Below are 24,619 nucleotides of genomic sequence, written 5' to 3' on the forward strand. Positions count from 1 at the left end.
CGGCTTGTTCTTCACCAAGCTTTTCTTCCACAATTCTTCTCAACCATTTCTCAAGTATACTTGCATAAATCTTACCAGGAATACTCAGTAGGGAAATACCTCTGTAATTCTCACATTCGGTTTTATTTCCCTTTTTATATATGGGTACTATGAGAGCTCTACTCCAATCATCGGGAATGGATGATTGGAGTAGAGCTATTATTGGAGTAGAACTATAAATTTAGTTTAATCCTTTATCCAAGTGTGAGCAAACAAAGTTTCCGCCTTTCAGGTGCAAACTTTGTTTGCTCACACTTGGATAAAGGATTAAACTAAATTTATTATACTCTAACCAAGTGAAAAATAAACTTTCAACATCTTTCTCTAAATCCAGAGTAATTTATTAAAAAAGGGTGGCACACCATTTGGCAACTCCTATAGGTAGAGATGACCTGCTAATGCTTCTGCCTGGTATCTCCACTTGGGCCTGGCTCCCACTGAAGAGACCTCAATAAAGGTCGAAACTAGTCTGGGTTGTGGCCATTCCCTTAATGCATAACATTAGACATATCTGCAAGGAGATGTGTTTTGCATTATGGGAGATGCTGAGATAGGAGTGTTGGTAGCTTGCTCCACCTTTGCAAGGAGTGCCTTGGTGTTGTACCACCTTACCCCAGTCCTGAAGATACTTTCAGGCACAAACTTTGTTTGCTCACACTTGGATAAAGGATTAAACTAAATTTATTATAAGCATTTAAATCATGTGTTGCTGAGCATATTGTTTAATTGTGAGGAATTTCTTTTGTCACCTTGGAGGTTCGGTGATGTTGATAATTACTTGTCCTATATTACTGAAACTAAAATTTTGTACTATTCCAAGTTATTCAGTAGAATTACAAAATTTCATATTCTGTAACCCCATTTATAGTTTAAAATTGATTGTTAAAGTGAAAGAGATTCATTTTTTTCTTTTAGCTGCTGGATTATATTATCTTGCTGAATTGATAGAGGAGTACACAGTTTTTACAGGAAAAGTTATAAAGATCTTTATAGTGGTGAGTATTATAAAATAACTTAGTGAATGCAGTAAAGGAGAGAATTTGTTTTGAATGAATGAGCACTAATATTTCTCTTTATTTTATATGACTGCTTTATTTGCTGTACTTGATATTGGAAAAAAAATAAAGATAAAAAATGGAAAAAAAAGTGAATAGCATAATTGGCTCCATTTGAGTTTCTGTTATCTCTAAATATCTTCAGTATTTACTTTAAATGTGAAAGAACCTGGGGCTTGCAAGGTTGAAGAGCTAATATCGAAATACATGTTCAAGATTTACTATAGTGAAGCCTCTTTTTATTAGGACAAATAGTAAAAGAAAAACCCATCATTAGAAGGTGTCATGTAACGATAATATTAAGTGCAAAAGAAATAGAGGTAGTAGGGAAATGAATAAACAAAATCATACTGACATTATACTAGTATTATCAGGATTAAAAAAAAAATACTAAAACAGGTGAGATCCTTCTAATATAACTATAAAATAACACTGATGAAACTATAAAAGTTTCATCAGTGTTATTAGCACTTTATAAGTAAAATTAAGTCAACATCGCACTCAACAATGAAAATTTATTATTTAGTTTTGATGTAACTGCCCTTTTCACATATGTCCCAATCATTGACATAATTCTTCTCTTACAAAACAAATTTCTGCTTGATATTGCCCTCTTTGCTTAGTTACTTCATTCTGGTTATTTTGTGACATTTTATAAGCTCTTCCATCATCCCCCATAGCTAACTTTCATATGGAAATTTCAGCAACAAGCAAAAACCAGAACTCAAAAATTTGGCAGAAACATAGAAAACTTCAATTGTGTTTTCCGTGGAGATTCTGTGCACCAAGTAAAATATTTCAGAGCTATTTAGGCACAATTTTTAGAAATGGATTAGAATTTAGGCTATTAACCCTTTAACTGCTGAGAACGTATTATTACGGGCTCGGAAATACACCCCTGCTTTGCTGAGCCCGTATATGTACAGTTGGCGTGCCTCCCGTATTCAGACAATTTTTTAGTATGGAAAGAATCGTCGTAAGATATTCTAATGTATTGTTTGAACTTTGCGGGCAGGTTCCTCCATCTATTGTCAACCAATTGAAGTTTATTTGACTTCGGTTTCTGTCCTTGTATGACATCTAAAGAGAAAAATTTGAACTGGTGCAACTAATCATATGCAGCACGATGCATGAACCACGTGACTGCGGGGATTTCCGGGATGTCACAATATGGCTTCTACCAATAAATATCCACATTATCTTGCTGATGATCAAATTGATGAATTGTTAACAACAAATGAGTCGGAAGAAGAATTGTCCGAGTTAAGTGAATTGTCTACTTCAGATGAAGAAGATCCTGGTGATGTGTTACAAGCGAGCAAGATAGTGACAAAAGTCTCGATACAAATGTGCGAATGCGTACCGAAGATGTATTGTTCAAGTGGCGTGATAATGCATTTACTCCAAGTGTTCACGAATTTGAAAACAGTAATTCAGAAATAATTGCAGGTAATATCACTGATGATTGTTCAACTTTAGATATTTTTGAACAATTTTTTACCATAGAACTAATGACAACAATAGCTGATGAAACAAGTTTCATACCTTCACCACAAATAATAGACCATCTACACCATCTTCACGACTAAAGCAGTGGAAAAGCACCACCCCTCTTTACATTTTGAGTGTATGAGGAAAACTATGAAGTGGTACAAAAAAACTATTTTTCCACCTTCTGGATATGACTATACTAAATTCCTACTGTCTCTATAATGTCAAATTTGGGGGAAAAAAACACAAACTTAGCAGACTACCAACTCATGCTTATCAGGGAAATAATTCAAAAGTACCATATACCCAGAACAACAGGGAGGTTGAAAGGATGTCCATTACCTGGAGATCAACCACTGTGTCTCAAAGAAAGGCATTTCCCTTCTCTTGTACCTTCTATTGAGAAGAAGAATGCAGTTCAAGTTTGTTGTCTGTTCCAATACCACTCTTGAGTAGAAGAAGCATCGTGAGCTGATATATGTGCACCAAATGTGACATTGGACTCTGTGTACAACCCTCTTTTGAAAAATATCATTCCATGCTAAATTTTTATTTTTATACCCTGGCACTTGGTAGGCTTATTAATAACTGTGCTGTAAATAATAGTGCTCTTTATATATTTTGATTAATTTCTACATAAATTAATGTGCGTAATTTGCTTATGCAAATTTTATAAAACACTATTATTGTCATTTTTGTGAGTGAACAAGTGTGTATCAAGAATGTATGATGCTGTCCGGACTTCTTACTTCAGTAAGAATTTTAATTGATTTTATTTATAAATTTTTTGCAAAATTAATTCAGCACATGGGACAATGTCAATAGAATATAAAATTAGCAGTTAAAGGGTTAAGGCACAATTAGAAATTGATTTCAGATAAGCAAAGCTGGTATGATTGGAAGCCAGCTGGATAAATTTATATGGAATAAGAGAGCAATTTAGCCAAACATAATTATCAGTATACAAGACACTGTTCAAACTACCAAATTTATAGATTTGAGAGTTGGATTAGAAATAAAATAGTTGATAAAAAGACTAGAGAACACAGATATGCTGTTTCAGGAAAAAAAAAAAATTAGGGAGAGTCATGCTAGCATTCCTTTTCTCATTCTGTATAAGTGACCAAGACCACCCTAGGTTAGCTGGACACACATTCTTGAATGTTAACAGTGTTAAATTCCATTCCAATGACTTCATTTTAAATATGATTCTACCATGATTCTATCTATTCACTACTTTAATTTTCTGCAGATATTCTCATATCTGTGGTCTCTGGTATTTCATTATCTGTTTTATTTCAGATCCAACTTTCAAACCCAGAGTTAAAATTATTTGAACTGTCTTATATATTTCTTGTTTAGTGTTTTGGCTAATTTCTTTTTCCTTTTTTTATTTTTCCTGTATAAGTTTATTCAGCTCGCTTCCCAGCATACTATTGTGAAAGTAATCATAATTTACTAGTTGTTTGTTGCAACTGGTTTTGCATATTAAAATTCTTATAATTAGTTTGTTTTGTAACTTCATATCAGAACTTGCCATATGCCTGATTACAAATTTATATACATATGTTTTTTAAAAAAATAAACAGTGCTTTACATTGAATTGTACTTATCAGAGACTTGATGTTTGTAATAGTTTCAGTGGTCTTTATCTAGTTCATGGAATTTTAATTGTGCAGTGGTATTAGTTGTTTATTGTAAAAGATATTCTCATTTCACCAACAAATGATGACAGCCATTATTGACTTTTTCTTGCAGTTTAGTCAAACAATTGCACGTACACACTGAAGAGAATCATGGGAGATTGACGGCCAGATGCAGAGCATTAGTATCCAAGTAACAGACAAACAAAAGAGAAAATTAAGAACAGAGGCCAGAGAATTTGATTTAGAAGTTACTATGGGATTTTATGACTGAAAAAAAAAAAAAAATTATATATATATATCAGTTGTCTCTGCAAATGAAATTTTAAGCAAAAGTAAATCCTGTGGCTGGCAGATTAAGAGTGTAATTAAATGGATAGTACCAGAGAAGGTGGCACCTGTGCCTTTTTGAAATCTGACAGCTTGCCAGAGAATGGCTTAGAATCCACTGCTTTTGACCTTGTCTGGCTTAGGGTTTCCTTGTTCCATTTTGTAACATTCAATTAAGCATTTACCAGTCTCCAAACACTGATAAACCACTCAGATCTCTTTTCATATTCCCTTCCATGAAACTCGCCCAGCTGCAATCCACCTATCTTAATAATGAGGTCATCTTCCCGGGCGACCTCAATATCTATAATTCCAACTGTAATTCCAATTATAACACCACTGACCAAGCAGGACGATAAGCAGAAATCTTTGCTATAAGTAATGACCTAACACAAATCGTACATCTACCCACTCGAATTCCTTATAATCCTCTTCACTCTCCAAATATTCGGAATCTCTTTTTGACCAATTCTACTTCGAGAGACACTGTAGAGGTTGCTTCTCCTCTCAGCAACTCAGACTGCAATCTTGTACAAGTTTCCACTCACAGAGTGCTCTTCCTCTAGCCACTCACATCCTCTGGCACTACAAAGGAGCCAAGTGGAATGACCTCTGGAATTTCTACTAAAAGGCCAATAGCACAAAACTTGCCTCCTGTCTAAATGGAATCCATGCCTTTTGATTCCTTGTTAATTTAACCAACTAATTTCATTTTATGTTATTTTCATATAAATTTTCATGCTGTTGGATGCAACTTCTGCTCTCCTGAAGTTCCACCTCTCTCTCTAATCCTGGTGGCACAAGTGTTACTTTGCCCCAAAATAAAGCTGACTTCCTAGCATCACTCTTTTCAACAAACTCCTGCATAGATGACCAGTGGAAATCACCTACCATACCAGAATCCAAGCACCATATGCCTCCTATAGTTTTTTGACAAAAATACATCAGAAAACTACTAAATAATTTGGATACTAAAAAGTCTTCTGGTTCTAATAGCATCTCTCCAGTTGTCCTCAAACATGCTCCAGAAATAACACCCATCCTGCATCATCTGTATAATTTATTATATATATCTGGTACTTATTGCAATGAATGGAAACAATCTCATATCCATCCTATTCCAAAAAAAAGGGCAATACAAGTCTACTGACCAATTGCTATCACGTCTGTCCTCTCTAAAATAAGGAAAAAGTCATCAATAGCCAACTCCTCCACTATTTAGAAGCTCCACCAATTAATCAGTGACCAGCAGCACAGATTCCACCATTGAAGATCCACAGCTGACCTCAGAGCTTACATCACCCACCACTAGACACATACCATGGAAAGGTTCTGAGAAACTTCTGCTAACAAAACAGGAGATCAAGAAAATCCAAGTATGTAGTGTTACATTACAATAATAGTTAGAATTTTGATTATCCAACAAATAACTCAGCAGCTCTGTATTATTATGGGAAGATATGCATAGAATAAACAAATGTAGCTTTGATTCATATGTGAAAAAAAAATACAGTTCAAAGAATGACTTCTGACTAGTATGAAAATAACATATAAAATGGAATTAGTTGGTTACATTCAAGGAATTTGCATTACACCTATTTGTGGTGGAAGAGACCTGTCAGTGATGGTACTGGCCCTTTTCATTCTTATTATTTTTTATGCTTTTCTTTCAATATTCTTTGCTCTACTTAGTCTTTTTTACTGTCCTATATTCCAGACTACTATCACTGGGATCCACTGCCTTCCCACACTGTTTGCCATATAGTATGACATGTGGATATCTGTAAAGGGGAGATTCTGCTAGTCTCTAACTATTTTGGCCTCTGCTTGGCTATATGGGCAGTCTAGGATGGCCTGACCACGATCAGTTGGTTAGTGGGCTTGTCTGCAAGAATCATTGTTGTTGCAGTAAGTCTCCCTCTGGATGGTCTGCTGATGGGGCTCAAGACTTGTGGTGCTAATATGGCTTCTTTGGTAGCACTGATGTTCTAATCCTGAGCAGGGTCATTGGTTGTGGAGAGTTGAAATCCACGTGTGGCTTCGTGGTGGGCAGGGAGCTCTAGCACTGAAACAAATTCCCTTGCAGTATGATATGCCACTTTTCTTAATTCTATGTTCAGTAAGGAATGTCCATTTGGGAAAATATCACCTTTTTTCATCCAGAAGATTTGAAAAGGATTTCTAAAATCAGTCATGATCTCAACTGTCCAATTAGGCTCTACATTTTGAACCCTTTGCACTCCTTTAAATGCAAGAGGTATTGTCATTCTCAGGCTGCCTTCTGTGCATGTGGGAGTACAGATCATGAGAATGAACTAAGTGCAAAACATTGAAACATCCCATTTGTGAGGAAGATTACTCAGCTTAACATATAAATGCCATAGGTGGAAGGATGAAAAGCAGGTACAAAAATTAAGAGTGAGCAGAGGATCTATCAGGAGGTGAAGAGGCTATACACCATAAAAGTAATATCTGGTATACCCTTGTACTCTAAGAAGGCAACTGTAAAGAAAGTGTCAACTTGGGATCTTAAGAAACGAATTGATATTTCAAAATTATTTTTATTTTTCAACATAATCTCCCTTAAGAGTAATACATTTATTCCAGCAATGCCCCAGTACCATTATCCTATCCCTGTAGTGGTTCTCAGTAAGATCTGCAAAATACTCCTCTAGCTGCAATCACTCCCCTTTCGAAGAAAAATGCTGACCAGCGAGGAAGAGTTTTAGTTTTGGGAAGAGATAGAAGTCAGAGGGAGCCAAATCTGGGGAATAGGGTGATGTTCCAACAATTCATAGTGCAGATCCCTTAATTTTCCCGTTGCCAAAACATTTTGTGGGCAGGTGCATTGTCCTGATGAAAGATGATTTTTTTCTTCTGCAAACCAGGTCTTTTCTCACTAATTTTTTTGTCTAATATTGTTTTACCTTTTCCAAGATAATTAATAAACAAAATGCCTTTAGCATCTCAAAACACCGATGCCATGACCTTTCCTGCTGATGGAACCGACTTTGTCTTTTCTGGCGCTGAACAACCAGCTACTATCCACTGTTTTGACTGCTGTTTGGATTCTGGTGTGTAATGGGGAATCCAAGTCTCATCTATAGTAATAAATCGATGCACAAAATCAGTTTTATTCTTGTTAAAATGCTCCAAGCACTGTTCAGAGGTTTTCATGCAAGTGTGCATTTTTGATCTGCTATGAGCAAGCGCTGCACCCATCTTGCACAGAGCTTTTTCATATGCAATTCTTCATGCAAAATATATTCTACATGTTCTTTTGAAATGCCTATAGTCTCAGCAATTTCACACACTTTGACTCGCCAGTCATCCAATACCATATCGTGCACTCGATCAATGATTTCTGGTGTTTTTACACTTTTTGGACATCTTTCACGTGGATCATCTTCAAGGCTGGTACGGCCATGTTTAAACTCGGCAGCCCATTTCTTAATTGTCAAAAATGAAGAAGAAGAATGCCCATAAACTTTTATGAACGTCAAATGAATTTCTTTTGGTGTTAAACCTTTTACAAAGAATTTTATAACTGCAGGATTAAAGCTGTATAACTGAGAAGAGACTTCCACATAGCCTTTAAAGGAATGCGGAGAACCGACCAGGGCTTCTGACCTAATGTCCAATCCTTACCTTCTCGTGGTGCACCCTGTTGGGTATCTACTTGGATACTGAACGAACGAGAATGGGCTGGCAATTTGTGATTTAGCCGACCAAATTGTATTCTTATTGGTTAAACCAAAATAAAAAATGATGGTGCAACATGACAAAATTTCATGCCGGCTGGGTGTCACCCGGTTAAACAAGTCCCCATTGTTTTCGCCAGGGAACCAGGACGAACAGCGAAAAGTCAGCTACTGGAACAAATCTGAAAACACACCCCAACTCAACATCACCAGAGTTAAAGATCGGTACTATCAACATAAGAAGCCTGAATGGCAAAGAAATGGAGCTAGCTGAGGAATTAGATAAGTACCAGATCGACATAATAGGAGTGACTGACACAAAAAAAGTCAAAAACTGGTGAGATCTTTCTGAGCAATAAATAGAAAATGTTATATTCAGGCAATGACAATCAAGAAAAAGGAGTAGCCATAGTATTCAACAACGAGGCTATTCTTCTTCAATGGCAGGCAGTCTCAAGTAGAGTAATGTGGGCAAATATGAGAATGGGGAACTGGACAGTGAGACTTATTTGTGCCTATGGTCCCAGAGAAGGTTGTGCTAAGGTAGAAGTGGAGGAATTTTTTGAGGCTTTAGAAAAAGCAACTGACACAATGAAAAAGGAAAAGTTGGTCCTTGTTGGGGATCTAAATAGCAGAGTAGGAAATGATTGTGAGACATACAAAAATATTTTGGGAAAATTTGGAGAAAAGAGCAAAGCTAATAATAATGGCAAATACTTGTTGGATTACTGCTCAGGACATGGACTGGTTATTACTAACACCATGTTCCAACATAAAAATGTGCACAAACTCACATGGAGAGAAGAGGCAAGGAATAAGAAAAGTCTCATTGACTATGTTATTGTTGATAGTGATGTTTTCTCCCTGGTGAAGGACACCAAAGTGTAAAGAGGATTTGAAATTGATCACTATTTAGTCTTGAGCAGGATAAAATTGAATTTCACATTGAATTTTAAAGCGAATAAAAGTTGAGCAGCTCTCAGATATGAACTGTAGACTAAAATACAGAAACATTATTGAAGAAAAAATGAGAGTTTGAGAACAGGAATCAAACCTTGGAGATTCAGTGGCAAGCCTTGAAGAAAGCCCTGATTGATTCAGCTAGAGAGGCATGTGGTGAAGTTCTCTGCAAGGATAGAAAAATTAGAACTCCATGGAGGACACAGGAAGTTAAAGAGACAGTGAAGGAAAAGAAGAAAGCATATCAAAAGTTCCTGGCAAATAAGTCAGCTTGTGCTCTTAGAGAATACAGAGACAAATGCAAGAATGCTAAACACTGTGTAAAACTAGCTAAAAGTCATGGGAGGACTTTGGCAAGAATATAGAAAATAAATATCAAGAAGGTGGTAAGATATTCTGGAGGTTGTTGAAGAAGCTTAGAAATGGAGGAAAGATTGCTGTAAAAGGAGTTAGAGATGATAAAGGTGACATGAAAACGAGAGAAAAAGATATCCTTGAAGTATGGAGTAATTACTTTGAAAAACTGCTAAATGAAACAAGCAGTGATGACAGCACAGTGGTAAAAAAACACTGACCAGGCATGCAGTCAGGAATACATATCTATACTTGAAGTAGAAAAAGCCATCAATGGTTTGAAATGTGGAATGGCACCGGGAGAAGATGATATTCGATCAGAAATGCTGAAGTACGATGGTATAAAAGTCTTACAGTGGATGCACTGCATAGTTCAGAAAGCCTGGACAGAGAGACAAATTCCTGATGATTGGAGTAGAGCTCCCATAGTACCCATATAAAAGGGAAATAAAACTGAATGTGAGAATTACAGAGATAGTTCCCTACTGAGTGTTCCTAGCAAGATCTATGCAAGTATATTTCAGAAACGGTTGAGAAGAATTGTGGAAGAAAAGCTTGGTGAAGAACTAGCTGGATTCAGGCCAAATAGAGGCTGTCATGATCAGATCTTCACTTTACGACAAATAGTCGAGAAAGCATGGGAATATAACAAAGGTCTGTATTTAAGTTTGTCGATTTGGAAAAAGCATATGACAAGGTGCCAAGAGACAAGCTATTCAATACGCTACAGTTATTTGGTATCAATGGGGCATTATATCAAGCAATACTTAGTCTTTATTTGAGTTGTAAGTCAGCAGTTAGAATTGAAAGAAATACAGAAAGATGGTTTAATGTTAAATCTGGTGTGAGACAAGGATGTACATTATCCCTTCTGTTATTCATTATCTATATGGATCTGTAGGAAAGTGGTATTAAACTTGATATCAAAATTGGAGATGTTAATGCCAGCTCTTTGCTTTATGCGGATGATGTTATACTTCTAAATAAGTCTGCTACAAGTCTGCAAGATTTTTGACTAAATTGAATAACTGTTGTAATAGATATGGTATGAAGGTCAGCAATAAAAAGACAAAGACCATGCCTAAACATCAGCAATATCTTCTCCTGGGATGTTCTTGCCCCGAAATGTAAAACAGATAAACTAGTTCTGTTTTCTTTGAGCAGTACAGAAGATTACAAGACCATTCAAAAAAAAAAAAAAAAAAAAAGGAAATGAAAGCTTTGTTTAAATTTCGCTTTCTACTCTAAATCTTCATAGTCGAAATCCTCCCCCTCCATAATAATTACTCCACCTGCACCCAGTGCTGATGCATGTCTTCTACATTAACCCTTGAATGCTCTGGTCTTTAGCATTAACAGCAAGTTGTGAGATTGAGACCATATTTTGTCCTATTGACCTCATCTCACATTTGATTGCCTCAAAGGAGATGCCATCCACTCATCTGTCTCCTACATTGCAATTCATCTACTATCATCAGCAGTATTCCTTTTCCTATCATGTCTTCTCTATCCTCCCTTAAAATACTAAACTTTTCACATTCTATTCCTGTAACTACATTATATTCTGTTAGCCAAGTCTCATGAATGCCTATAACTTTCGGTGAGATTGAATTAGCCAATGCCCAAATCCCCCCCCCTTGTTATTGTATTGAAAATATTGAAACATTCCCTTTGATTCCCCCCCCCCCAACCTTCTTTACATTCTGATTTGACTGTCACATTCAATATTGTTGCTTGAGACTAGGCTCCACATTTTTCACCATTCACCCCAATCGCTTTAGTTTTCCTGACTATGCTTCTACACTGAGTGAAACAAATCCCTCTGCACACATAATTCTTAATCCATTTAATTGCAGTCCATCAGCATTATGTAAATCCTTGCATTCATCAAATTCAGACCATAGGTCCACAAACCATCATTTCCTTTGTATAACGTTTGTACTGATTAATTGCTGTCATTGCTCTCCTCCTCATTTAGCCTCTATTTTAGCATGGCAGCAGGTATATGAAGTGTATAAAATATATATATAGATAGATAGATAGATATTATTAATATATAAAAGCTCAGGAATACATATATTTATAATATATATATATATATAAAATGCATAGCATCATACATCTCCATAAGGGGATGTGCTTTGCATTAGGGGAAATACTAAGGAAAGTGATAAAAGCTTACTCCACCTTTACCACAAGTTGCCTCAGACTCGAACTAGGTTCAGGTGCAAACTTGACTGACTTGTCTGTTTACTTACTTGGGAAAAAGGATTAAAACCTAGCTTATAAAATTGCTTGGTATCTTTAACATAGTATACCCAAGTTAAAAACTTTCTACAGTTACAAAAAGTTACAGTGAAACACATGGATATGTATGTATGTATATATTTGTGCATGTGTGTATAGTCTCTTCTATAACTACATATGACTTGTCACCTTTGTTAGTCTCCTTACTGTTTTGTGTACTATATTTTTTATCTTTACACCTGAAGAAATCCTGTGCAATTAGGATGAAACATGTCAATTAAAATAAATGCTATGACATCTTATTCTGGTGTTCTGCCTTATAAACTCTTAGTCACACACACACACACACACACACACACACACATATATATATATATATATATATATTAGGAGAATTCATTTTTACTTGGTAGGAATATTATAAAATATATATATATGTATGTATATATATTCTTCTCCATGTCTTTTCATTTAATTATAATACCTTCATTTAGGGCTAAAATGAGCAAAAGGGATTATTATGTATTCTCTTGTTTACTGGTAAAATTTAAGTTTAAGTTGCAGTGAATATAGAGGGTTATATATATGGGCTGAGAGATCTGGACATGTAAACAGGAAAACTTAAGTCTTTGAGATACCATACCTCAGATAAGATATCTGGCTCTTAGGCATATATATAATGAGAGAAAGTTTTAATGGTCAGAACCTCCAAGTTACTGTGTCTTATAATTAGTTTGAATATTAGTTAGTAGAGTATGTTCAGTTAATGGAATATATTTTACTGATGTTGCACAAAGTAATAATTTTTGTGACTTCATTTAGTTTTTTTTTTATTGGAAAAGCCATTAGAAAGCTTTAATGAAAATCCATAAAATGTTCCTTTATTTGCTGGAAAGCAGATCTTCTATTGTGAGTATAAATAACATTGTAATTTAAACTTAAGGGAATTTAACTCTGTTATACCCAAATGTTTGAGGACATATTAACATTTTCAGTGTTAATTCAGGAAAACTATTCTATTTGGGCAGAGAGGACAATATACATAGAGAGGGAGTCGCCATTTTAGTGAACAATAGGCTACAAAATGCAGTCATTGCCATAGAACCACATGGCCCAAGAATGATCACTATCAGATTAAAAGGTAAAGAAAAAAATGTTCACTTTACAATAATTCAAATCTACGCCTGACCAGTCACAAGAAGATGAAGCAATCGATACCTTCTATGATAAGTTGCAAGATCTAATAGGCAAGACCAATAAGAAAGATATATTAATAGTGATGGGTGATTTTAATGCCAAAATTGGGAAGTTTTACCCCAGGCATGGAGGATGTGATGGGCAGGTTCGAAGTTGATAACAGAAATGAAAGAGGAGAAAGAATATTAGAATTTTGTAAAGCAAACAATCTATTTATCTGTAATACCTTTTTTTTTCATAGACCTTCCCACAAATATACATGGACCTCACCAGATGGCACAATAAAGAACTGTATTGATTACATTCTAATCAAATGCAATTGGAAATCATCAGTGCAGAATGTTAGAACTTTAAAAACTCCAGACTTCGACACTGACCATGAACTGCTTGCAGCAAAAATTAAACTAAAATTCAAGTATCGTAAATCACGAGCTCCTATCAACAAAGTGAACCTGTCAAAACTGAAAGAGATATCTATGTAAGATAACTATCAGACACTAATAGGAAATGAGTTTAGAAAATTTTCCTATGACAGTATAGAAAATACATGGACTCAAGGTAAAAAAATTGTTACAAGTACTGCAAGAAACATACTTGGTACAATATCAAGACCAAATTATGAATGGATAACCCCTGAAATTCTAAATACTTCAGAAGAAAAAAGAACAGCAAAGCATATATTAAATATAAAAAATACAGAAGAAAATAAACAACATTATAAGAATCTTAAAAACAAAATTGATAAAATGTGCACATCTGCCAAAAATAACTGGTTGGAGGAAAAAGCAAAACTGTGCGAAGAAGCTAACAAAAGAAATGATAATAAAATGGTATACAAAATTATCAAAGAATTAACTAAGATCTATAAAGATAAACCATTAACAATGAAAGATAAAAACAATCTAGAAACTGGGTCAATACAAAATATTAAAATAATTTGGCAAGACTACTATCAAGCATTATTTCAAAAAGAACAGGAGGAGGAAAGTATAACAGAAAAGATGATATATGAAAAGGCACCACCCATAACTCCAGCAGAAATTATAAATGCAATAAACCAAATGAAACTTTCAAAAGCTACGGGTAAAGATGAAATATCTATAGAACTATGGTGGCAAGGAAGCTATTAATTTCTTAATGAATTTATTTAATCAAATTCTTTATACTGGAGTAATCCCAACTGACTGGAAAACAGGAATTATTATACCAATTCACAAAAAAAGAGACAAAAGAATATGTGAAAATTATAGACCCATAACACTCTTAAGTCATAGTTATAAACTATTCATTTGAATTATACAAAAGAGAACACAGGTGCTTACAGAAAAAATCATAGAGGAAAACCAAGTAGGATTCAGGCCACAGATTCACCATAGACCATATCGTCACCATTAATAATATAGCAGAAAAATATTGGGAATACAACCTGCCCATATACTGTTTTATAGATTTTAAGCAAGCCTTTGATTCAGTTAATAGAAACAAATTGATCACTATCCTAAAAAACATAAAATGGATTCGGATATTTTAACATTTATTACAAATTATTATGGAGACACCAAAGCTTTTGTTAAAATGAACAACATTAAAACCGAGGATTTCAGAGTCGAGAAAGGCGTAATGCAGAGATGCCCTCTCTCACCTCAACTCTTTATCATCTTCCTAGAAGAAGTCTATAAAATCATAGCTGATGAACCAGGTGTAAAAATCAATGGTACCAACATTAATCACATAAAATACGTAGATGATATCATTATTTTAGCAGATTCTAAACCACAGCTAGAAAAAACTATTAATATTTTAAATGACTCTTGTAAACTTATGGTATGAAAATAAATCATAAAACAAAAATAATGAAGATAGGTAGAGAAGAAGAAAATATTTCTATAAATCTCGAAAATTATCTCCTGGAACAGGTTAATAAATATGTTTATCTTGGCAATCTTATATCTAGTAACCTCAACAATATGGAAACAGTAAAACACAGGCTAAACCTAGGTTGGACCAACATGAATAAACTAAACAAAATATGGAAAAATAAAAAAATCCCAACGAGTCTAAAATTAAAATTATATAAAACAATTATTATCCCAATGGCTACTTATGCTTCAGAAGCTTGGAGATTAACTCAACAACCAATCAAGAAACTTCAAGCATTTGAAATGAAATGCCTCAGAAAAATTAATAACATCCACTGGATGGAACACAAGACTAATGATCAAGTCAGAACAGATTTAAACTTCCCAGATAATATAATGGACACAATCATTAAGCATCAACTGAGATGGTTTGGTCATATTCAGAGAATGGCCCCTCATAGACTCCCATATTTAGCTCTGAATGGATATATAGGAAGAAAAAGACCTAGAGGCAGACCAAGAAGTACTTATTTTTTAATAAACGATGCTTTTCGTGCTAGCATATATGCTTGGATAAAGTTGCTGAAAGAACATTGCCATCTACCCAGCTATAGAGTCATGAGTGAGGATGGCTAAAGATCGCGATAAGTGGAGAACTTTTCTTCTTAGTGGACTCAACCCATTATCAAGTGGATGAGATGAGAGAGAGATTATTATTGGTGGTAATAATACTTCATCATAACCTGATGTGTATTCTCAAGGATTGTATAGAATACTATGATAGTCCTACAGTCAAATTTAATAGTGGGTACTATTATAGCTAAGGTGACCATACATCTCAGTTTGACTGGGAAAGTACTGGTTTCAGATCGTTTAATTCCATTGTCTCAAAAGTTATCAGTTTTGTTCTGGTTTCATTTCCATTAAGTGAAGACTTCTCTACAAAGCTGTATAACTGAGAGGAGACCTCCACATAGCCTTTAAAGGAATGCGGAGAACCGACCAGGGCTTCTGACCTAATGTCCAATCCTTACCTTCTCGTGGTGCACCCTGTTGGGTATCTACTTGGATACTGAACGAACGAGGATGGGCTGGCAATTTGGGATTTAGCCGACCAAATTGTATTCTTATTGGTTAAACCAAAATAAAAAATGATGGTACAACATGACAAAATTTCATGCCGGCTGGGACGTCGCCCGGTTAAACAAGGCCCCCGTTGTTTTCGCCAGGGAACCAGGGCGAACAGCGAAAAGTCAGCTACTGGAACAAATCTGAAAACAAACCCCAACTCAACATCACCAGAGTTAAAGATCGGTACTATCAACGTAAGAAGCCTGAATGGCAAAGAAATGGAGCTAGCTGAGGAATTAGATAAGTACCAGATCGACATAATAGGGGTGACTGAAACAAAAAAGACCAAAACTGGTGAGATCTTTCTGAGCAATAAATACAAAATGTTATATTCAGGCAATGACAATCAAGGAAAAGAAGGAGTAGCCATTGTATTCAACACTAAATACGAGGCTAATCTTCTTGAATGGCAGTCAGTCTCAAGTAGAGTAATGTGGGCAAATATGAGAATGGAGAACTGGACAATGAGACTTATTTGTGCCTATGGTCCCACAGAAGGTTCTACTAAGGTAGAAGTGGAAGAATTTTTTGAGGCTTTAGAAAAAGCAACTGACACAATGAAAAATGAAAAGTTGGTCCTTGTTGGGGATCTAAATAGTAGAGTAGGAAATGATTGTGAGACATACAAAAATATTTTGGGAAAATTTGGAGAAAAGAGCAAAGCTAATAATAATGGCAAATATCTGTTGGATTTCTGCTCAGGACATGGACTGGTTATTACTAACACCATGTTCCAACATAAAAATGTGCACAAATTCACATGGAGAGAAGAGGCTAGGAATAAGAAAAGTCTCATTGACTATGTTATTGTTGATAGTGATGTTTTCTCCCTGGTGCAGGACACCAGAGTGTACAGAGGATTTGAAATTGGAAGTGATCACTATTTAGTCTTGAGCAGGATAAAATTGAATTTCATATTGAAAAGAATAACATGTAAGAAAGTTTTAAAGCGAATAAAAGTTGAGCAGCTCTCAGATGTGAACTGTAGACTAAAATACAGAAATATTATTGAAAAGAAAATGAAAGAGTTTGAGAACAGGAATCAAACCTTGGAGATTCAGTGGCAAACTCTGAAGGAAACATTGATTGATTCTGCCAGAGAGGCATGTGGTGAGGTTGTGCGCAAGGATAAAAAAATCAGAACTCCCTGGTGGACACAGGAAGTTAAACAGGCAGTGAAGGAAAAGAAGAAAGCATATCAAAAGTTCCTGGCAAATAAGTCAGCTTTTACTCTTACAGAATACAGAGACAAATGTAAGAAAGCTAAACAGTGTGTAAAACTAGCTAAACAAAAGTCATGGGAGAACTTTGGCAAGAATATAGAAAATAAATATCAAGAAGGTGGCAAAATATTCTGGAGGTTGTTGAAGAAGCTTAGGAATGGAGGAAAGAGTGCTGTAAAAGGAATTAGAGATGATAAAGGTGAAATGAAAACAGGAGAAAAAGATATCCTTGAAGTATGGAGTAATTACTTTGAAAAACTGCTAAATGAAACAAGCAGTGATGACAGCACCGTGATAAAAAACACTGACCAGGCATGCAGTCAGGAATACATATCCATACTTGAAGTAGAAAAAGCCATCAAAGGCTTGAAATGTGGAAAAGCAGCAGGAGTAGATGATATTCGACCAGAAATGCTGAAGTATGGTGGTATAAGAGTCTTACAGTGGCTGCACTGCATAGTTCAGAAAGCCTGGACAGAGGGACGAATTCCCGATGATTGGAGTAGAGCTCTCATAGTACCCATATATAAAAAGGGAAATAAAACTGAATGTGAGAATTACCGAGGTATTTCGCTACTGAGTGTTCCTGGCAAGATCTATGCAAGTATACTTGAGAAACGGTTGAGAAGAATTGTGGAAGAAAAGCTTGGTGAAGAACAAGCTGGATTCAGGCCAAATAGAGGCTGTCAGGATCAGATCTTCAATTTACGACAAATAGTTGAGAAAGCATGGGAATATAACAAAGATCTGTATTTAAGTTTTGTCGATTTGGAAAAGGCATATGACAAGGTGCCAAGAGAGAAGCTATTCAATACGCTGCAGTTATATGGTGTCAATGGGGCATTATATCAAGCAATACTTAGTCTTTATTTGAGTTGTGAGTCAGCAGTTAGAATTGAAGGAAGTACAGGAATATGGTTTAATGTTAAATCTGGTGTGAGACAAGGATGTACATTATCCCCTCTGTTATTCATTATCTATATGGATCGCATTATGAAGGAATGTGGTATTAAACCTGATATCAAAATTGGAGATGTTAATGTCAGCTCTTTGCTTTATGCGGATGATGTTATACTTCTAAATAAATCCGCTACAAGTCTGCAAGATTCTCTGACTAAATTGAATAGCTGTTGTAATAGATATGGTATGAAGGTCAGCAATAAAAAGACAAAGACAATGAAAATAGGCAGAATCATTGAAAATGTCAACTGTGTTGTGAATGGAGAACCTGTGGAACAAGTAAAACATTTCAGCTACTTAGGCATGATTTTTACTGAAGATGGTAAACTAAATATAGAAATAGACAACAGAATCAGCAAAGCTGGTATGGTGGGAAGTCAATTGAATAAATTCATATGGAATAAGAAAGAAATTAGTCGGAACACTAAATTAGCTGTATACAAGACTGTGTTCAAACCAATTTTAACTTATGGATCTGAGAGCTGGGTCAGAAGTAAAACACTTGACCAAAGACTAGAGACCGCAGATATGAGAGTCCTGAGAAAGATTAGAGGCGTGAACAGATGGCATCAATGGCAATATCATATAAAAAATGAGGATATTAGGAAAGGACTTGACATTGTCAGCATCCAGGAATGCGTTAGCAGAGCTAATCTCAGATGGTATGGTCACTTAAATAGAATGGGAGAGGAAAGATTAGCAAAACAAGTGTTCTCTGCCAGGTTGGCAGGAAAACGACCCAGAGGAAGACCAAGATATAGGTGGATTGATACGGTACAAAGTGCCTTAGACGATAGAAATATAAGATCTGATAATGTTGTAGTCTTGACAAGTAACAGACTGATTTGGAGGAAAATTGTAGATAGGAAGTTAGTAATGATGTAATTTTTTCATGTAGTACTGTCATATCCTGTACACCCCTTGAGGGTACACCGCAGGAATTTGATGATGATGATGATTCTCTAATGCATTTTACAATAATGAAATTGTATCAAACATAAAAATAAATAATAAACAGAAAAAGAGTAATATTTACTCGTCCTTCCATTACAAGTCACTGAAACATGAGTTTATTTACTTATTTTTTAGTAAATGATGCTTTTCGTTCTAGCATATATGCCTGCATTAAACTCTGAATACAAACTGAACAATTAGACTGAACATTATTCAGTTTGTTACCTTCTGAGTGTTTTTATGATAAATGGTAATACTTTTATAAATTTTCATGCATGATATGGCTTCTAAAAGAAAAAGTATATTTAATAAAGATTTATAAAAGGAATTCAGTTTTTATTAAGATAATAAAATTTGACAATGAACATGAAGTGATGTGCAATATTTATGGCACAAATTTTCTGTATCTTGCAATGGTTAATCTCAGATCGCCTGCTGTTTTTCCTCATTTGTCTTTCTAAAAAGCCGATCATCTTAAATGATAGCCAACTAGGAAAAAGGAAAAGAGTTAGAGCAAAGAAGAGCTGGCAAAGAGTAGTAGAAGAAGAGCTCAGAAAAATTGGAAAGAAGGGGACAGAGATGAAAAAAAAAACACAAAACAGTCATATGGAGATCTGTGGTAAAGGCTCTTTGCTCCAGTTGAGTGAAGAGGAATAAGAACTCGTTACAACAAACTGCCAGAAATTCCTGGCTGAAGCCTGCAGGTGTAATTTTTCAATTCTATCATGGATCATAAGACTCATTGTAGGAGGCCAAACATTCAGAGACCAGAACACTTGCCATACCTTACCTTGAAAACATTCAGCATTGCATACTGCAATACTGAACATTTTCACCATGCTAAACCTTTTTTCATTTCCATATGATACGACCTTTATACAGTTTTCATTGATGACCTTTCACATTTCCACCTATCACTATTCCTTTATCATCAATCTCCTGTGAATAATTTTCCTTCAGATTAGTTTATTTTGAAGTCAGAATTCCACTTGTCTTGTCATATCTTATATTTGTCTTCTCAGACACATCTGACTACATAAATCCACATAGATCAGTCTTCCTCTGTGTCTTTTTCATGCCATCTTGGCATTGACATCTGTTTTGCTAACTTTCATCTCCCATTCTAAATGACCATACCATCTTGGATTAGTTCTGCTCACACATTCTTGAGCAAAGTGAATGTCAAGTTCTTTCTTGGTATCTTCATTTTTAATACGATTCTACCATTGATGCCATTGATTTTCACAGCCCTAATTTTTCTCAGAACTCTCATATCTGTGGTCTTTTGTTTTTTATCAATTTTTCGACTTCTAAACTAGCTCTCAGGTCCATAAGTTAAAACTGGTTTGGAAGTTAACTAATTTCATCCATATTCCATATACCATATTTGCCGGCGTATAAGACGCACTTTTTTTTCTTTGAAAATAGGTCTGAAAAACAGGGTGTGTCTTATACGCTGATATTCAGTTTTTTATTACTTTCATTTCTGGAAATTTTCTCGGTTACGCGATTTCTTTCTTCCTTGTGGTGTGTGTGAGAGCATTCCAGTTACGTAGCGTTCAATGGGTGCCCATGAGCTGTCATAGACGATCACGGCTGTGTTCCTGTTCATTTAAACTTTCCAATTGTTGTTGCGGTTGTTGTAAACAGTGATAAATTTCTGCCGTTAAATTTTCTCTAAATTTCTTGGCAAATTATGGCTGAAAAACGTCGGCGTTGCTACAATATTGCATACAAGCTACGTGTGATTGCATATGCTAAAGAACATGGAAACAGGACTGTAGAGAGGCATTTCGGGCTATCCCCCAACTGAGAAAATGATAAGAACTTGATGGAATCAGGAAGAGGATCTAAAAAAAGCAACTCACAATAAACATAACCTACGAAGTGGAACTGCAAAATGGCCAGAACTTGAGGCAGAACTGAATACTTGGATTTTAGACCACAGAAAAATTGGACTTTCAGTGTCTACAAATTGAATTTCATTGATTCGTCATTAATGCAAGGAAACGAGAAAATTTTGAACTTGCGCAAATAGGAAACATGAATGAGGTTCTGCTGACTTTTGATGTGCCCTCAAACAAAACTGGAAATTCCAAGGGCACTAAAAGTGTTACTGTTAAAACTTCTGGACACAAAAAAATTCACTACACAGTTGTTTTATCCTGCTGTGCTGATGGGACAAAATTGCCGCCACTATTGATTTTTAAAGGGAAGACGCTACCCAAAGGAAAAACTGCTTAAAGGAGTGTTTGTACATGTTCACGCAAAAGGCTGGATAGATGGAGGAGGAATGAAGTTATGAATAGATAAAATTTGGTCTAGGTGCCCTGTAGGACTGTTGAAGAAGCTTGCCCTGTTAGTATGGGATCAGTTTCGTTCTCACAGAACAGAAGATGTTAAAAACTCAGTTAGCTGTAATTCCAGGAGGTCTAACTAGTCAGCTTCAACCTTTAGATGTCTATATTAATAAACCATTTAAAGGATTTATGAAGGGGAAGTGGAACAGCTGGATGCAGTCTTCAGATTTTGAGGTCACACCATCAAGTTTATGAGTGGGTCAAAGCTTCATGGGATGCTGTGAAAACTGAGACAGTGGTTAAATCGTTTAAGAAGTGTGGCATTAGTAATGCACTGGATGGTACAGAGGACAATTTGTTGTATGAGGACTCGGATTCTGATTTTGAAGAGGTTTCAAGTGTGTCTTCATTTAGCTTTGGGGATGAATTTCTGGGTTTTCATGAAGAAGATGAAAAGATGGGATTCTTTCCTAGTTAGATTAGGTATTTGTTGAAAGTAGACCTACTTATTACTTTATATTTGAAATACTGTAAATTCATTATAATATTCAGTGATCAAGTTTTTTTCCTAAAAAATGTGTACAAAAAAGGGGGTGCATCTCATATGCCGGCAAATATGGTAAATGTATTCAAGTGGCTTCCCACCATGTATCAGATTTGCTTGTTCTGTTTTCTATTTCCATATTTATGTCATTTTAAAATTGTATCTAAATAGATATAATATTTTACTTGTTCTTTAAAAAAATGCAGTTGATGTTTTCTGCGTTCCTACCTGTTTTTATAGTTTTGGCCTTTTTTCTGCTAATTTTCATGATCAATTGGTTTCAGTTATTCAATGTTTTTTTTTTTTCTTTTAAGACAAACCTTATATACTTAAGGGGCTATACAAGCTCATCCAGAGCAGGCTTTTACAAACATCCATGATGGGATTCGAGCCATAACCTGTGAGCTGGAGAGCAAGCATGCTATCCACTTGGCCAACCAAGACATCAGTTAAAAATCTTTGAAACTTACACTAGGTTCGTTTAGGAGTACATCTGCATAAAACCTGTTTGGCTGAGTGGTTAGCATACTTACTCTCCAACCAACAAGCTGTAGGTTCAAATCCCACCATGGGCATGGATGTTATGTGATTATATATAAGTGGAAGATGAATTTCTTTGCCCAGTGTTGAGACCACCTCCCTGCTGATTTGGAGTCCTGAAGTGGCTTGAAAAAGTTCCATGTTTGGTCTCTAGAGCAGGGTTTCTGGACTATGTAAAAAAAAAAGTGTGTGTGTTTAAATTGATAAAAATAGAAAAAAAATTAGCCCACTCATGGTACTAAATGTACTATAGGTTTGGAAATAATCTGTCATGGGTGTGGGAGCAACATTAAAAAAAAAAAAATTGCATAGAATAAAGAGCTATATTTGATATCTCAGATTCTTCTTCTTCTTCTTATTATTATTATTATTATTATATGGGCACTTCCATGGAGTCCAAAGACTCATCGTGGGAGGCCCAGCACTTCATATCAGTTGAATCACACTTCCTTTCATAATATGATCCATGTAGATGATGAATAAAAGTGAAGATGGTATACCCCTTTAGATTACATCTGACATTACATTAAATTGCCTTCTTGTACTTCATTCAATTCCAACTGCTGACTTACAGCTTAAATATAGACTATGCTTTGTACTCCTATATAATTGTATTTTTTTTTTAAAAAAAAAAAAAACTTCTCTCGGTTTCCTGTCATATGTCTCTTCCAGATTTACAAAACTTAAGTATCGATGCTTGTTATATTTCCATAATTTCTCAACCATTTATCATAAAGTGATAATCTGATCTTCACAACCTGTATTTGACTGAAACCATTCTGTTCTTTACAGAATTTCTCTTCCCCAATTTTTCTTAGTCTCTTCTGAAACATGCTTGCACAAATCTTGCCTACGACATTAGGAATAGTTGTTCGAATTCGAACAGTCAGCTTTATTTCATTTTTTTATAGAATTCAACTATGAGAGCTTTACTCCTGTTATCTGGAATTTGACCTTCTGACCAGGCCTTCTGAATTATGCAGTTCAACCATTGTAAAACTATTATACCTTCATATTTTCATATTTTAGCATTTTAATACTCCTGATTGCATTCCTCTTGAATCTTTTCTACTACCGTTCTGTCATTTAACAGTCTTTCAAAATAATTACTCCAAACATTTTTAAGCATTTTCAGCAGCCTCCAGAACATTTTGCAACCTTTACGATGTTTATTTTCTATATTCTAACCAAAGTCTTTCTGTGGCTTTTGTTTAGCTACTTTTTCCATAGCTTAGCTAAGCGCTTACATTTTTCTCTGCATTCTCTTAGGCCATCTGCCTGCTCACTTGCTAGGAAATTTCAGTATACTTTCTTTTCCAGACTACCTCTTCATCTTCAACCTCTTGCCTGCAAGTTGTCTGCAAGAATAGAAAAATCAGAGGTTCCCAAAGATGCATCTTTGGGAACCTCTGATTTTTCTATTCTTGCAGACAACTTCACCATATGCCTGACTAGCAGAATCAATTTTTTTTAGTTTGCCCATGAGACTGTAACAGTTGGTTCCTGTTTTTTGAACTGTAAATTTTTCTTGAATAATATTTATGTAGTTGATATGCTGCTCAATTTTAATTTTCCTTTTAAAATTATCTTACATATTTTTATTTTGTATGATCTATATTTTATTCTGCTTAAAACTGTGCAGTGAGAATTTTGAATTTCAAATTGGAATGCCATGTTCTCTGAATTTTCCGAAAACATTTCTGTTAGTCCGAAATTCATCCTTTATCCATCTGTTTACATTCCAGCAAGGACCAGCTGAACTGAAGTGAACTGAATAAATTTATATGAAATAAGAAAGAAATTAGTCAAATCACTAAGCTAGTTGTATACAAGACAGTGTTCAAACCTATTTTGACTTATGGAGCTGATGGCTGGGTTAGAAATAAAACAAAGACTGGAGACTAAAGATATGAGAGTTCTGAGCAAGATGAGGGAATGTGTGATTAGACTGCATCAGTTGGAGTGTCATATGAGATATTAGGAAGGAACTTATTGTGTGACATCTCCAAGGAGTCCAAAGACTCATCAAGGGAGGGCACCTGTTCTACAACTCTCTGTCTACACCACATCATCTACACCAATGCCATCTAT

General features: G+C 35.3%; 1 protein-coding gene across 1 annotated transcript in view; it reads left to right on the plus strand.

The window, feature by feature from the left end:
• Window positions 1-24,619, plus strand: part of LOC150106821 (protein TEX261) — a 180,565-nt gene that overhangs the window by 14,142 nt on the left and 141,804 nt on the right. Inside the window, exon 2 of the mRNA XM_090392733.1 lies at window positions 955-1,034. Coding sequence (XP_090248859.1) covers window positions 955-1,034 — 80 coding nt within the window. The remainder of the gene's footprint in view (window positions 1-954; window positions 1,035-24,619) is intronic.

This window comes from Typopeltis vanoorti, chromosome 5 (genome assembly GCF_054136105.1).
Source record: "Typopeltis vanoorti isolate ZY-2024b chromosome 5, IOZ_Tvanoo_1.0, whole genome shotgun sequence".
Lineage (NCBI taxonomy): Eukaryota > Metazoa > Arthropoda > Arachnida > Uropygi > Thelyphonidae > Typopeltis > Typopeltis vanoorti.